This window comes from Mytilus galloprovincialis, chromosome 5 (assembly GCF_965363235.1).
Source record: "Mytilus galloprovincialis chromosome 5, xbMytGall1.hap1.1, whole genome shotgun sequence".
Classification (NCBI taxonomy): domain Eukaryota; kingdom Metazoa; phylum Mollusca; class Bivalvia; order Mytilida; family Mytilidae; genus Mytilus; species Mytilus galloprovincialis.
In genome coordinates, this window is record NC_134842.1 from 16,464,724 (window position 1) to 16,482,186 (window position 17,463).

The 17,463-nt window shown below is 34.3% G+C and overlaps 1 protein-coding gene across 1 annotated transcript in view; it reads right to left on the reverse strand.

Annotated features, from left to right (window-relative positions):
- Positions 1-6,633: 6,633 nt before the first annotated feature.
- The window catches only part of LOC143075270 (lithostathine-1-like), a 28,216-nt gene continuing 17,386 nt past the window's right edge, over positions 6,634-17,463 (reverse strand). Inside the window, exons 5-7 of the mRNA XM_076250636.1 lie at positions 15,821-15,906; positions 13,508-13,597; positions 6,634-8,859 (exon numbers count right to left, since the gene is read on the reverse strand). Coding sequence (XP_076106751.1) covers positions 8,650-8,859; positions 13,508-13,597; positions 15,821-15,906 — 386 coding nt within the window. The 3' untranslated portion in view covers positions 6,634-8,649. The remainder of the gene's footprint in view (positions 8,860-13,507; positions 13,598-15,820; positions 15,907-17,463) is intronic.

The window sequence follows — 17,463 nt, forward strand, 5'->3', positions numbered from 1 at the left end:
CATATTTCTGGAACACAGTCCGAGCGTTCCAGAAGTGTTACAAGGCTTAGAACGCGTAACGGCATACAATTTTGCTCACAATGACATGTTCCAGATTCAAACACTAGGCGTTCAAGGAGTACACGCTATCCGTTCAAGAATAACACATAGCGTTCGAAAGATGCACACATGATGTTAAAAACTGGAACATGAAAGTTAATATCTAGAACACTGTTACGCGTTCCAGATTCAAACACTAGGTGTTCAAGGAGTACACATTTTCCGTTCAAGAATAACACACATAGCGTTCGAAAGATGCACACATAATGTTAAAAACTGGAACACCAATGTTAATATTTAGAACACCGTTACGCGTTCCAGAAGTGTTACAAAAGGACGTTTAAAAAGTGTTCAGATTCTTAACATCCTTATTTACAGTGTATCCGACTGGACGCTTGTAACGTCACGACCATCAATGCGTTTTATTACATTAACATTCGGTGTAATTAAACAGATATATCATGTTATTGAGGGGTATTTGCGAAAAATACCAGTCTTGAGAATGAATTTCCCTCGCCTTACGGCTCGTGAAATTTAACATTCTCTCGACTGGTATTTTTCGCAAATACCCCTCCTTAACATGATATATCTGTTCATAAATCGTTCATAGGTAAAAAAAATTTCAACATGGATAAATTTGTTATTTATTCGAAACGAAAGAAAGATGAAGAGGAGAGTCCAAATTGTTAGACTAGGACTGCAACTGACGATAGTGGAGAATCATCTCAGACTGAAGCTTCTCTGACAAGTAATACATCTTCATGTACACATCCCCCTTACCCATATATCGGGTCTTTACAACACCAACAAACAATACCTGACAAGAAGATTGCTATCTTAACACAAAAATGGACGGAGAGTCACAGCTTTAAATATCGTTAGCAGAGTATGCTGAATGTCTGAATAAAACAAATTTTTTTTTCGCAGAGTTTTGTATTTGATCAGAAAGCGTTCTTGGTCATGCTGCTATGAGCATATCAGGTCCGTCCTGCGTCTATGACATCGTAAACTTGTTGCGTAATTACTTGAGGATACCTGTATTATATACACTACCAACAATTTGACTTGCATTTACATGTACATTAAATGCCGCTATATAAACAGTACTTTTAGGAAACATCACTAATCAGTACATTAAATGCCGCTATATAAACAGTACTTTAAATCAGTACATTAAATGCCGCTATATAAACAGTACTTTTAGGAAACATCACTATTCAGTACATTAATTTTTATATCCTTTTTAGTAATGTTGGGGAAAAGTTGTTTACAGTACTGAAAATTTCATTCATTTTTCAGTACTGAAAATTTCAGTCATTTTTCAGTTCTGAAAATTTCAGCCATTTTTCAGTACTGAAAATTTCAGACATTTTTCAGTACTGGAAATTTCAGCCATTTTTCAGTGCTGAAAATTTCAGTCATTTTACAGTACTGAAAATTCAATCATTTTTAAGTACAAAAAGTTGTAGTCAAATAGTTATCAAAGGTACCAGGATTATAATTTAATACGCCAGACGCGCGTTTCGTCTACATAAGACTCATCAGTGACACTCATATCAAAATATTTATAAAGCCAAACAAGTACAAAGTTGAAGAGCATTCAGGATCCAAAATTCCAAAAAGTTGTGCCAAATACGGCTAAAGTTATCTATGCCTGGGATAAGAAAATCCTTAGTTTTTCGTAAAATTCAATGTTTTGTTAACAGGAAATTTATAAATGACCCCATTTTTGATATTCATGTCAACACCGAAATGTTGACTACTGGGCTTTTAAATCAAGACCTAATAAAAAAAAAACCCGGTTATGCTATCACAAATATCATAAGCCCCAAGGGCGAGTTGGGAATAGAAATATAGAATATATATATAGGGAAGCCGTATATTGATTATTATTTCTAATGCAGCAAAAATACTGCAATCTGATTGGTTGACTACCCCGGTATAGATAACAACCCACCCTTGTTCACCCGGGGATAAATAAAATTTTGCCAAAATTTAAAAAAAAATGAAATTTTGCCAAATAAAATTAAAAAATAAAATGTTGACAAAAATTTTCTGAATTTTTCCAAAAATAAAGTAAAAAAAAGTATTTGACAATGTGCAGCAACATGGACATTGAAAAAATATTACGCTGGAAAATTTTCATCACCATTTTTACAATTTTACATCCTGATTTCAAAATGAGTAAAGGAATTGTTCATAAGAAATAAATTCGTTATCTTGGTGTAATCAGGGGTGTACGGAATTTATGTCTATGTGGACGACAAAACATACCAATAAGAGGTCATGTAGAGGAAAGAAGCAACTTTATTGCTATTTTACACGAAATAGCTAGAAGTGATGACAAGCTCTCAGACTGCATTGACTGGCTGGCGTTCCACGCAGGAAGTCGGACGACATACTTGTCGCCTGAAATCCAGAATGAGAAAATTAACATTGTGGGGCAACATGTGCAGGATAGTATTATCAACGCCTGTCGTGAGGCTAAATACTTCGCTATTATTGCTGACGAATGCACGGATGTTTCTATACGCCCCTGCAGTGAGTGTCTTTATGTACGTCATTTCCGAATAATTTGGGCGGGAAGAGGCTCGTGAGGGTAAAAAGGGAATGTCCAAAATGGCAAATACCACGACATAGAGGGGAATTTGACCCAAATACACCGGCAGTGGTAAAAAGCATGCAAATTCGTTTGAAATGAGAAAAAATGGTTAGAATATGCGAAAAAAAACACTGGTTTCCAACCAATCAAAATACAGCATGCTCATTAACATATAAGGTGTAATTGTATATTGTAAGGTGCACATGTCCAACTAACAGTATTCATCTGTATTTGAACACAATTTCAAGATTCATTAGACAATGTTAAGTTTTTTTGGTTTGGTCTATTTCTCAGATACATGTACACGTATTATTACCGTTAGGGCTACTATATTAAGTGTATCGGATGATTGTCAGGTGTACATGACTTTTGTCTGGTTTGCAGGTGAACTAAGTTATCATTGATTGATGGTTGTTTATGCCACTTTCAGCAATACTGTGATATTTTGAGGCGGTTTTCGATGCAATTAGGTGCCCAGAATATCAGATGTCAACCAATCAGAATCCACATAGAATATTATTCATTTGTTTCCCTTGCCCGAGGGAGATATGTTGATTTGTTCACCTAATAAAATTAATGTTTCCCCGAGGCCAATGCCCTAGGAAAATGTGACTTTTTTTTTATGGCGAACAAATCTTTATATCACCATCAGTCAACAGTCAATGAAAATTAATGTAACTTTTTACTTTCTGAACATAAAGAATCAATTCATATACAGGAGCAATGTCTTTATCTACATCAGTGGCGGATCCAGAACTTTTCATAAGGGGGGCCCACTGACTGGCCTAAGGAAGGGCCCGCTCCAGTCATGCTTCAGTGATTTTCTGTATAACCAACCAAATTTTCCCCACGAAAGGGAGGGGACAGGGGCTCTCAGACCCCCTTTATGTGCTTGCTATAATAAAAAAAAGCATGACTTAAACATTTATTATAAGGTATAACTACCCTGGCTACCGACGAAGTCTTTAGGGAACTTTAGGTTTGCACTCCGTCAGTCTGTCTATCCATCCGATGGTCAGTCCGGCAAATACGTTTTCCACACTTTTTATCTTCACAAGTTACACATCGCTATTTGCAAAGTAGTCAAAACGTTATGTATATGTACCGCTTGTAAAATCACACGAGATAGTCCCGATCTTCAAAGGATAATATGAAGTTTCGTTCAATGTCACAAGTGATCGTGGTAACCAAACCAAAACCAAAAAAATACATACAGCGTTATGATATCTTGTATTAAAATGTGTTCTTAAATGTATGTATTTTTTTCAGGAAATTTAATCTAGAAGCCTACAGATTTAAGTGTGCATGTTCCTTTTTTGTAAGACCAAGCAGTGAACATTCATAACATTATAACAGTGTCACTAGACCAACAAACAAATCTTGAGTAAAGATGTTTCTGTTTGCTCCAACGATCAATCCATGACTTTTTATCTAAATACATTGTACATTGAATGAGAAATGCCAGAACAGAACTGCCAACTTCAGCTTGAGAAAAAAAGCAAAGTTTAAGCAGTCAACCTTTATGTTGATTTAACTAAGAAAACAAGTAGCAATATTGCCTCTACTAGTGAACCATTTTTTTTATCAACATATTACCGATGGACTTGGAATTGAAGGGAGGTATTCTTTGATCTCTTTTGAAGAGTTGTCTCATTGGCAATCACACCACATCTTCTTTTTTTTATAATTATTATATATTGATAATATTTGTGTCAAGTAATTCAATCAACAAACTGTTTGGCATTTTATGATATAAAAACAAAAAATCCCTCCCCCAGCCCCCCGAAAAAAGTATGAAATAAGAAAATTAGTCGATTTTTGGCAGGAATCAGAAGACGGTTAGATGCGGTTATCTACGAAAGCCGAGAAGGCTCACCTATAATTCAGAATTCAACATTCGGAATTCGGAATTCAGAATTCGGAAATATTTGTTTCATTATGTTATAAACTTAGTTATTATTGTAAGAATTACTATTTTTTTTCATTGTGATATGAAAATTTAATACCTGTCTTTATATCATCTACTCCTTATATAAAGAAATTCTATTTATTTGTCAATGGCATAATCTATATAGGAGGGTTTGCTTTCATTTCGACTTTGTGTGTTTACTGGTTTGAAATCGACCCCTGTAATCCTATGGTTTTAATTTCCACCCTTACCACCATCCCAACATACACCACTACGCTGTTTATATTCCTTGTCCGTTTATTTACTCTCTAAAAACATGCATGTTCATCAAACCCCGAAAATATCTTATTTCGAACAAAAAGCGAAAATCCGATTAGCGTTAAAATTCAATATAGAATTACATAAAACTTAGGTAGTAAAAGCTTTTTCATGATCGAAAGATAATATCTCTGGCAAAACTTTGTAAAAAAAGTATTCTCAATTATCCGTATTTTGACATGTAGATACGGACCTCCATATAGTTTATATCTATAATTTGGAAGGGATTATTTAAGGGGAAAAAGCAAGGCGACAAACAGGTGACGCGGATTCTAGCACTTTTCTAGCTTTGAGCTTGCTCTTTCTCAATAAAATTGAGAATGGAAATGGGGAATGTGTCAAAGAGACAACAACCCGAACAAATAAAAAACAACAGCAGAGGGTCACCAACAGGTCTTCAATGTAGCGAGAACTTCCCGCACCTTAAAATTCAGTTCAAGAGAAGTCCGAGTCTGATGTCAGAAGATGTAACCAAAGAAAATAAACAAAATGACAATAATACATAAATAACAACAGACTACTAGCAGTTAACTGACATGCCAGCTCCAGGCTTCAATTAAACTGACTGAAAGATTATGATTTCATCATATGAACATCAGGCACAATCCTTCCCATTAGGGGTTTAGTATCATACCATCATAACATATATGAGAAGAACATAACCCGTGTCATGCCAACAACTGTTTTTAGAATAAATGTGTTTAGTTCCGATGCAAAGACCTTATCAGTGACTCAATATTAACGCCAAAATATGCAATCTTTAATGACTTGACAACAGTATCGTAATTATATCCCTTCTTAATAAGTCTATTCAAAGGTTTTGTAAGTTTCTGAGGTGAATACTGACACCTTTGTGCTTTATAAAGAATATTTCCATAAAAAATTGGATGTGAAATACCTGAACGTATTAGAAGTCTGCATATTGAGCTATATTTACGAATGATGTCTTTATACCGATGATAAAATTTAGTAAATGTTTTGACTAGTTTGTGATATCGAAAACCCTGGTGTAATAATTTTTCAGTAATACATAAATTTCTCTCGTTAAAATCTAAAACATTGTTACATACACGAGCGAATCGTACAAGTTGAGATATATATACACCTTCTCAACACTATGTTACATAGTTAGGAGTCTACTACAATCTCTTTTTTGTCATTTGCCCTTGTATAAACGCATGTTTCAGAAGGGAATTTACTAGTTCCGTGTTTGCTCCAACGATCAATCCATGACTTTTTATCTAAATACATTGTACATTGAATGAGAAATGCCAGAACAAAACTGCCAACTTCAGCTTGAGAAAAAAAGCAAAGTTTAAGCAGTCAACCTTTATGTTGATTTAACTAAGAAAACAAGTAGCAATATTGCCTCCACTAGTGAACCATTTTTTTTATCAACATATTACCGATGGACTTGGAATTGAAGGGAGGTATTCTTTGATCTCTTTTGAAGAGTTGTCTCATTGGCAATCACACCACATCTTCTTTTTTTTATAATTATTATATATTGATAATATTTGTGTCAAGTAATTCAATCAACAAACTGTTTGGCATTTTATGATATAAAAACAAAAAATCCCTCCCCCAGCCCCCCGAAAAAAGTATGAAATAAGAAAAAAAATAAGCAACCCACTTTCATTAAATAGATTTATAGAATGTTGCCTATTTTAGTCTTTCAACTTAAAACTCCAAAATAATAATAGTCATATCTAGTAAAAGTTGTTTTATAGTTTCACAACAAATAGTTTAAGAAATGAAACCAATGTTATCCATATTCATTTATTTGCCTGATTTACTTGTTATCTTATTATAATCATTGCTGTTTCAACTTTGTAGAACTTAAAATTTGTTTTTAAATTAAAACTACAATCTCTTAATCTTACTATGTATAGCCTAGTATAGCATGTGGATCGACAAATGTATGCATTATTCGACAGAGATCAGTGGCCAATAGCTCAATTAGTAGGTTACCCCTACATTGAAATTAACAATACAACAATAAGCAGATAGCCAAATCCTAAACCAAATTATACATGAGTACCAAACCATTTATGTATACTTACATGTATATAATATAATGCTTACACAATTTTGATTTAGTTTTATTTTTGTAAACTTCCGTCAAGTTTAGTTATCAAATCTTATGTTTTGATAGCATGGTTAATATGTTCAAGAAAATATTTGCGACACCTATGTAAAATGAAAAGGCAGCTAATTCAAACCTTGAAATTCAGTTATTCACCAAAATGTAACCAGTTTCCAACAACTTGCATGCAAAATGTATATTTGAGATGTCGAATCAGGGAAAATAGGAAGTCAAAGGACCAACACAATTTATTTTTATTATTATTTCATCCAATTTTAAAATTTTTACTTTAGATAAAAGAACTTTCAAAAATTTCAAATATATTTTATAACACTAATATATAATAGGTTGATAGCAAAAAAAAACCCCGGTATATATGTTTCCATTCTGTTACAAAACTAGAGGGTCCAAGGACCCTGTGTCGTTCACCTGATATATTTATTTACAATTGATGCATGACAAATGCAACTGTTGTACTGTCGTTTAGTTTCAGAGATATAATACTAAAAAGTGCGTTTGAAACCCGTTTTATTTCAGCCATGTGGGCAGGCAGGGTCATCATACACAGTGGTCCGTGGATAACCTAGTGGTGATTTAAACCAAGTTTGTTTAAATTTGACAGTTGTTTCAGGGGAGAATTTTGTAAAATTTATCTAACGAGAAATGCAAAGTAATGAAAAAGTTGTGAAGTTGTTTCGTTGTTGCGCAACCTCCCCCCCCCCCCGCTCCCCATTTGACAAAAAAAACCAAAAAGGTAATAAAAAATTATCATACAAGGGCAATCTATCCTATTAATGATTACTGCAAAATTCAGTTGATTGTGCAAGGGTTGTATAGCCAGCTGGGGTCGTTAAAAACTCTCTTTTGTTGTTCCAGATAGATCTTGACCTGATAAACAATTTTACCACATGTCAGATTTGCTCTAAATGCTTTGGTTTTTGTGTCATAAGCCAAAAACTGCATTTTACCCCTATGTTCTATTTTTAGCCATGGCGGCCATCTTGGTTAGTTGGCCAGGTCGCCGGACACAATTTTTAAACTAAATACCCGAATGATGATTGTGGCCAAGTTTGGTTTAATTTGGCCCATTAGTTTCAGAGGAGAAGATTTTTGTAAAAGATATCTAAGATTTACGAAAAATGGTTAAAAATTGACTATAAAGAGCAATAACTCCTAAAGCGGTCAACAGACCATTTTTGTCATGTTGACTTATTTGTCGATCTTACTTTGCTGAACATTTTTGCTGTTTACAGTTTATCTCTATCTATAATAATATTCAAGATAATAACCAAAAACAGCAAAATTTCCTTAAAATTACCATTTCAGGGCAGATAAATCTTGTCCTGATAAAAACTGCATTTTATCCCTATGTTCTATTTTTAGCCATGGCGGCCATCTTGGTTGGTTGGGCGGGTCACCGGACACAATTTTTAAACTAGATACCCTAATAATGATTACAGATACCCTAATAATGATTACAACATGTAGCATACAGTAGTTGTCTAAGTCTTAATTTAAATTGACAAAGTGTAATCTTAAGTCATTTTCAACACAGGGTTTTCATAGATTTCAAAATTATTTAAGGATGCACACATGTGATTCCATATCTGTTTTAAGAATATAAAGAAATATTATATCTACTGATTCCATTCAAAAGTTTTTGTATTCTAATGACATAGTTTTGAGCCCCGTGGCTTAATGTTTTGTCTTGCAGATATAGTTGTATTGTGTTTCACATTGTTTGTCGTCCAAGAATCCAGAGTGTGTGTAGACTGCTAAGCATTCTCCTTGACCATCAGGTTGTCCTGGTGACCATCTAGGAGCAGTAAAAGCTGGATGACCAGTGCCCCAATTCCATTGGCCGTTGTGTTTTTCTCCATTTGTCCAGACAAAATTGGTTGATGTCTGTAATTAAAGAAAAGAATGCATCATTCAGGTAGCTGGAAGAAGCAAACCAGCGTGGGGCTTACATGGATATAGTTATACACCCAATTGTAATTTTATAGATGTATCCATTTTGCCTTCTGTACCAGCCGGGATTCGACCCTGGGGACCCAATGTATAGTATTCCACCTCTCTTCCAAATGAGGTAAAGGAGTACTAGTGCAGCTAATGCCGGGCGGTTACTCTATACTAGGTAAGGAGAAATATAGATTCCTACACTGCAACAAGTGTATTACGATATTTCTCCACTCGAGACAGTTAATTTTATTATTTAAAGCGCGAGGCTTGCCGAGCTCTTTAAATAACTAAAATTTAACTGTCGAGAGTGGAGAAATGTCGTAATACACGAGTTATAGTGTAGGAACTTGTTTCTCTTATGATATTTATCCTTCTTTTTCAAAGATTTTCTGCGACGTCATCAGGCATGGTCGCCTTTTTTCATGACGTCACAATAGGAAAATTCAGAAGAAAACAAAACATTTAGACGTCATAATCAAATTTCGACTAATCATTTGCCGAAAACAGATTTTTCACTAGTGAGGAGAAATATTTTTCTCACACCGGTCAGGAAATGTGAAAATTGCACAAAAATTAGAGAAGCACCGCTACACTCCCATATCCCAAAAGGTTTATACTATATAATGAACATATCAACATCATGTTCCCTGGTTAGGTATTTCTCTAACCTTGGAGTTGGATTTTTTGGTAGGAGCCAGTATTTCAACAGGAGAGCGTGATTTACCTTCCAAAATCAATTACTGTTCCAGTCTGATTTTGAACCTTCGACACCTGGTTTAGTGAGCCGCTCTATCAGCTAAGCTGAATTAGTACTCCCATAGCGCAATTTATGGATGGCGCCTTTATATATATCTTCTAGGCACGAGAAAGCACCGCTTCATTTTCCCATTTCAAGAGTCATTAAACTATAAAGAATATCACTTATCTTGATTATGTATTTCTCTAAAAGAAAGACATAAGATTCCAAAAAGGCAGTCACATTTTAATTAAAAACACGAAAAACAAGCTTACAACGCCATGGCAAAAAGCAAAGAACGACCAAAAGACAAAAAAAAAAAGTATACAAAACACAACATTGAAACCAATAAAAGCCTAAGCAAAATGAACTTCACCAATATCCGGTGATTATAGCAGGTGCTCCGGAAAGGTAGGCAGATCTAGAAGTGGGTTTTTTAGTTGACTTTTGGGTGTCAATTTTTCAACAGGAGAGCAAAATAAATTGGTTGATATTATAGCAAATTCTGTCAAGATGAAAATAGTTGTGTTTGCATCATCAGATTAAAAGAATATGCATTCACAATAAAAGTAAAAATACTCCGCCTTTAATTTTTGCTTCTATACTATTGGTACCAAGTACTATATATACTATGGTTCTTTCGAATTAACATAATTAAACAAACGAATCCGAAGGATGAGTTTGTTTAAATATGTTAATGAGTAAGACACATGGTATATACAATTAGTAATATAAATAAAATGATTGACAGCTTGAACTAATATAAGAAATTGATCACGTTACCGTTTTATCCAAGGAGATGAAAGCTCGCGCAAGTAATTTTTGCGCCCCGTGTATGATCGTATGCGCAGGTAATTTCATTATGTCATCAGAAAGTAAACAAAGATGTCGAAAGTTATTTTACAGAAACTATAGAAATGCTTGTTTTTTTGCCCCTTTTGGCCCTTAATTCCTGTACTGTTGGCATCATAACCCCCAAAATAAATCCAAACCTTCCACTTGTGGTATTTCAGATTCATGTGGTACAATTTCAGAGCAATTGAAATACTTATACAAAAGTTATTATTCTAAAAGTAGAAAATGTTTGTTTTGGGCCCCTTTTTCCGAAACGGTTGAGACCGCTATCCCCAATATCAATCCCAATTCCTTTTGTGGTATTGAACCTTCTCATGAAATTTCATAGAGATCCATTCACTTAAACTAAAGTGATTGTCCGGAAACCAAATGTGTCTTCGGACGACGACGACGACAACATCATACCATGATACGATCCCAAAATTGTTTCTGTGGTCGTATAAAAGGGGTGGAGCTTCAGCCATGGAATAACATGAAAATGAATATTTTGTACCATAGTTAAGCTCAGCCTTCTTTCCTTTGGATTCTAGTTGAGTTGCATATGTACTTAGCAAAGTATGGTACAACACCAAATTGCAGATAATATACCATGGTTTTCCCTCAACACACTTTTTAAGCAAATTATGTCATTAAAACATCCAAAGAAAAAAATCAATTTATGTTACAAATTGATAAAAATTCAACCAAACATTAATTTACCTCACAGTTATTTCTTATCTTTATTTTATAGGAAAATAAAAGTTTTTAATATGAATATATTGAAAATTGAAAAATTGAAAAATTGCATAAAGTAACGAATGCCTATTGTATAGTTGATAAATATAGATTCTACAACTGTATCGAGTGTGATACGATATTTATCGCCGAGCGTTTTTGATATTTTAAAAAACTCTCGAGTGTGGATACATATCGTATGGCACAAGATTTCAAGGTCATTGGTCAGTGAATTCAAAACGGAAGACTGGAGGTCAATCACTTGTATAGTTGTGGAGAAATACTGATTTGAAATACATAAGGGGAGAAAACTATAAGGGTTATTCAAAACACTTTGACTGAAATAGGTTGAAGTTGCGCCTTATTGTAAACAGTTATTTGGCTAACACATCATATCATTTACTGTCACAGTTTCTGTGGAACAACGATAACAAGCAAAATTCAAAATTTAGAACATGACCTTGACCTCAATTTCCTTCAAATGGACCAAAGATTTCATATCAAAAGACTGTAGGCCTCTACGACTTATAACGTATGAATTTATCCAACAAATCGCCCATCTTAAATTTTCAAAGGGAAATAACTCCCATAAGATGTCTTCCGATCACTCAAGTCAAAATAAACCAAATCATTCTCAAGAGTAGACGAACAATTTGGTGAAAACAGTTTGCTAAAATCTTTCATGGTTTTACAGATATAGCGATAACAAGAAAAAAGGGACGCGGGGAGATAACTCCTATAAGAATTAGTGTTCGGTCACATAGGGTGAGTTTTGAAACCCCCATTGGCTAAAAAGTCCATTCGATATGTTGTAAGACAAAAAAGCATCTCAGACGGCAGAAGAAAAAAAAAAAAAATTAGAAGAAGAAAAACAAAAGGTCTTTCCACGGAAAGTGGAAAGACCTAAAAATAATCAACAGGTCAGGAAAGGGATGAATCGATTAAGAGAAACTGTATTATTTCATACGATAGTTTAATTTCATAATCAGGGATTCAACTTGTTTTCTCCAAAAATCTTATGACAAAACTTATATTGAAATGTTTATGACTTGAGAGTATTTTTTGAGAGAATGTTTATAATCTGGTGAACTACTAACTGTATAAAAATATATCTCCAGGAAATACATGTCACTGGGGAATTCAACGTATAGTTTACCTGTAAATGAACATCCAAGGAGCTCCTCATACTGTATTTAGTGTCATTTCAATTTAACATAAGAGTATTCATTTTTGATATTTGATTACGTATTATAATTTATATGTTAGAAGTATATTTCCTCTGCTGCATAAATATTAATATATGCCAAAAACAAATATGTGTGATTCAATTTAATTTGAAATATAGAAACAATAAAGGGGACTAACATGCACCCAAAGTAGAACTGTCACTAAAAAATGTTATACTTTTATCTATAACTAATAAATGCTGAAAAAGGGAAATATCATAGCTTTAATAATACACTAGGGAATGAAAAAGATGTTTGGAATGTCAACTTCTTGCTTTTAGAACTTTGCTGACTATGGCAATATTTCTCTAAAACTTGTTCTTTGCCATTATATACTATCAGTAATATGGTTTGCAACTGACCGCTTACGGATCCATAGAGGGTTACATATAGAAAAATCCATAGGGGTGAGGCCGAAAGCTGAATCTCCTATGGATTTTACTAACCCTCTATGGATCCGTAGGGGGTCAGTAGTGAACCATATAACGAATTTGTCGCACACGGGACTTTTCCAGCTTAGTTATGTATAAAAACAAGCAATGAAATACAAAAACATTAATCGATGGCGTCACCATTTATAGTAAACGTGACGTCATGAACCCAATATGAAATCTACTAACACCATATGGATCCCAAGGGTGTCGCCATGTGACGGCGTCAAACCAACCATATCGTCACGTAAACGGCTAACAGACGTATAAATCAAAATTTGAAGGGTGGGTCATTGGATTTATGATGTTAATAAAAATTGGAATGAAAGACAAATCATTTGAATTTTGGCACTACAGTAGAAAAAAATAAGGAAAATTAAGCAATAACTTTTTTACTTTTTAACACCACTCTAACAATTTGTTTTATGACGCTTCTTATACAAGTACTGGGAACATTGGATGTTTGTGCCGGACTTCAAAGCCTATGCTCCAACGACATTAGTATTTGGACTCACACCAGAGATCAAATTGGAAATTTTTGTCGGTGTTGCTTGCTTAAAAAGTTATATCAAAATCATCCTGAAAGTAAAGTTTCTTTTGATCGTGAAACAGATGGTTGTTATACGTACCTTGACTCTCTGAAGAACTTTCTTTAGAAAAAAACTTTCATAAGGTAAATCTGGCCAAAACAACTCTCCTTTTTGTTGTTTGCATGCTGCCTACAATGGAAAGAAAATTACTATATAACAAGAGACTGTCAGAGTGAAAGCAGACCGGATTTTTTAACATTTATTCAATATAAGAAGGACCATTACTCCTGAACGGTAAAAGTGACAAATATCAATATTGAACTTGACCTCCATTTTGTCATCACTAAAATTTGAAAAGCTTTGGTTGAACGGTCCATGAGTAAAAGCACGGACACGACTGGAAACACTATTTTAAAATCTTTAAAGAACCACAACTCTTGAAAGGTGAAAGTTATGCTGAGTTCACACGTAATTCGAATTCGATTCGCATTAACTAATTCGAATTAGTTTAATTCGCATTCGAAACGTTTTACGTCCTAACGTCGATTCTAATTCGAATTGCAATGCGCGTCAAATTCGCTTTACTGTCCAAACGACGTTAACTTTTAATTCGTATTAACAAAAGCGTATTTCTAATGCAAATTGAATAATTCGAATTAGCAGCTAATTCGAATCAATTCGAATTAAAAAGAAGAACGCGAATTCGATTCGAATTAAATGTTCGTGTGAACGAGGCATGAATATCGTCAATATCAAACTTGACCTCCATTTTGTCATCAGTAACAACATTTTAAAATTGAAAAACGGACACGACTGGAAACATATTTTTCCAACCTTTCAAGAACCGTAACTCCTGAACGGTGAAAGTGAAAATCGAAAATCGTCAATATTGACCTTGACCTCCATTTTGTCATCACTAATCTATAATACTAAAATAACGAGGTCCAATTTGTCAGCCGTCATCGGGTAAAAACGACAAATCAAAAAATTCAACTTTATATATAGCTAATATAGGACAATGGTGTAGAATTTACACCACTCTAGACCCTTTTGTTTTCCAAATAAATAATATAGCCAAAAATTAACAAGTTCCGGATCGAATCCGATACCGATACCAAAAGTATATTCACCTGTTACCTATTATCTTATCTGTACTTTCCGCATCTGATAGGCGCACCACCAAACGGTGTATTTAGGATTTTGCTATATATACACGGGTCATAATCACAGGGTTGACACGTCTTAATTCAATCGTTGTCAAATTTTTCCCTATTGTAGTATTTACATCAGTAAGACTTTCTAAGATAACAATACGAATACTAAAATCTGGACTTTAAACAAGGCGTATAGGTACAGTTTTCAATTTGTTAGCGGGTATGACGTAAAACAGCGAATCAAAGAATTCAACTTATATAGGACAATGCTGTAACAGTTGATTAAAAAATACTCCGTTCTTGATCTGATGAGATAATCCCTTTTGAACTGGTTTTATAGTTTGTTCTTATGTTGTACTGGTTACACAACTGTCCCAGGTTTGGGTAGGGTTTGCGTCTTCAAACATGTTTAACCCCGCCACATTCTTAATGTGCCTGTCCCAATTCAGGAGCCTGTAGTTCAATGGTTGTCGTTGGTTCATGCCTGTCATATATATTTTTCGTAAATAGTTTTGTTATAATTCACACCGTCCTCCTCCCTCCAGCCCCAACTGCATTATAAAAGTGGCATGTTTTTTCTAGATTTTAAAATGAGATCGCTTCCCCTACTTATATATTGGGTGTCATCTCTTATGTCTGATCGACCGTTATGAGAAGTGCCGCGTACTGTCTGTATTTCATGGATTCATATTCCCAAACATGACAATCATCAAACCACACAGTTGGCGTCTTGGTAGGAGCTGGAGTTGTTCATCTTTTCGGAGCACCTAGTTCGTCCTGTTTGTCATCTTTTTTCTGGGCCCTAGGTTTGTATTTGTCTCGTGATTTTCCTCATTTTTGACTGACGCTTCATTTGTCGTCATTTTTCGGAACAAAATTAAATAAAACTTAGTTGAGTGATACAAGGGGTTGAAAGTGTTACGACCGAAGAGGGCGGGTAGGGTTATCAACTCTGGGATATTTATTTATGTAGTTGATAGTGGCGAAACCTCACTCCCTCGATACGAAAGGGGGAAAACGAAGATCTAGTAAAAAGAAGGTAAATCAAGACACAAATACAAAACCTAGGACTAGAACAGCACAGAATGACAATCGACACAGAAACGCCGAAAAATAAAGACAAATAAAATACATGGACTTGTAAAATGACAAGGGGAGGACGAGGATAAGGACTGAGCAGTTGCAATGCCAATAAGCATATGTGTCAACTCCGATTTTTACCTTCGGAAATCCGGTTCAAAAGCACAAACATTCTTACCTGGGCCCCACTGTGGGATTGTATATCAGCAAAGGCAGATATGTAGTAACAGAAACCAAATGCATGCCTCCAGCCTTCATTACATGCTGAAATAAAAAATAGAACAAAATTGGAAACTTGCAGATTTGTCCACTTCTATGGTTTTAAGGTTAAGGAACAGTAAATGTCACAGATTTTGGTTTAATTTTGCATGTAACTTGGGCTCAGTGTATTTGTTTGTGATTAGGTCTAGTTTATGGTGAACCACAAGTGGTTGGTCAATCATATTTGGTAGTTGTATTAGCACATCTCATTTCCATGAAGATTATTTGGCCCTCCCTGTCCCCTCAGTCATGGTCTTTTGAAACTTTTACTTATTTTACATGTATTAGTTTGTGATTGAGTCAGTTCAAGGGAAACCATCAGTGGTAGGCCAATGTTAATTGGTATTCAGTTGTATAAGCATTTGCACTATTAGTTACACAGTATGCAATTGTCCTAATACGAGAATTTATCGGGTCAATAAAATTCATATCGGGTGAGGCGAAGCCAAACCCGATATGAATTTTATTTACCCGATAAATTCCGTATTAGGACAATTGAACACTGTGTAACGAATTTATCCTGATTTTATTATATTACATATTATTATATACAAATTCAATGTTAGGACAATATCAATAAATATATTTTAGATATTAAATTAAAAAAATGTGAAAAATAAAAAATATTATGACTACAAAGCAACTCAATTGTTTTTTGTTTTTTTTTATTAGGTCAATGGTATAAGGGAGATAATTCCTATTGACGTAATAAATAAGGGAGATAATTCCAATTGACGTGATAAAAAATTGTACTGAAATTTATTAGGACAATATCAGCCAATCAAATTGCGAGAAATTATTCTAAATCAGGATAAATCTCATTTCCATGGAGAATATTTGGCCCCACCCCTTTGTTTTCATTTATTATTTTGTCAATAGATGAACTGCTAGTGTTAAGTCAATGATATTTGGTATGCAAATTTATTGGCATTTGCAAGAATCGTTTCCATTGAAATTATATTGGCCCACCCCCTCTTCGTGGTTCATTGACTTTGAAACTTTTACATAGTTTACAAGTTAATGTTAAGGTTTGTTTAAAGGGAACGACTTATAATAATTCAATGGTATTTGGTATGCAGTTGGCATTGGCACATTTCATTTACATGGAGATTATTTAGCCATGTACCTCTGTCATGGTTCATTGACTTTGATATTTGCATAACTTAGGTTACATGTTAAAGTATTGTTATTTTAATTTCAACATTCGCATATAAATCAAAATTACAAAAAGGCGAGACATCTCAGTGATAACAGTTTATATATGTATCAACCAATCCGTTAGCTTGTAGGTAGTGAAAAACGTTATAAGTCGACGTTTTATGGTCTATAACGCGATGACGTTATGATGATTTGGACGTTTTTTTTTCACCTAGTACACAACTTTGATCGATGTATACCGTAAAACGAAGTCGGTGACCCTACTATTATTTTACATTATAGAAACGGTAATTTTTGTTCCAAGAACATCTATAGTTTTTTAAGAAAAATCTAAGGAGTAAAATTTGGAAATTTGATGATTGAATGACAAATTTAGTGCTTTCTAAACAAATTAGGGCACCT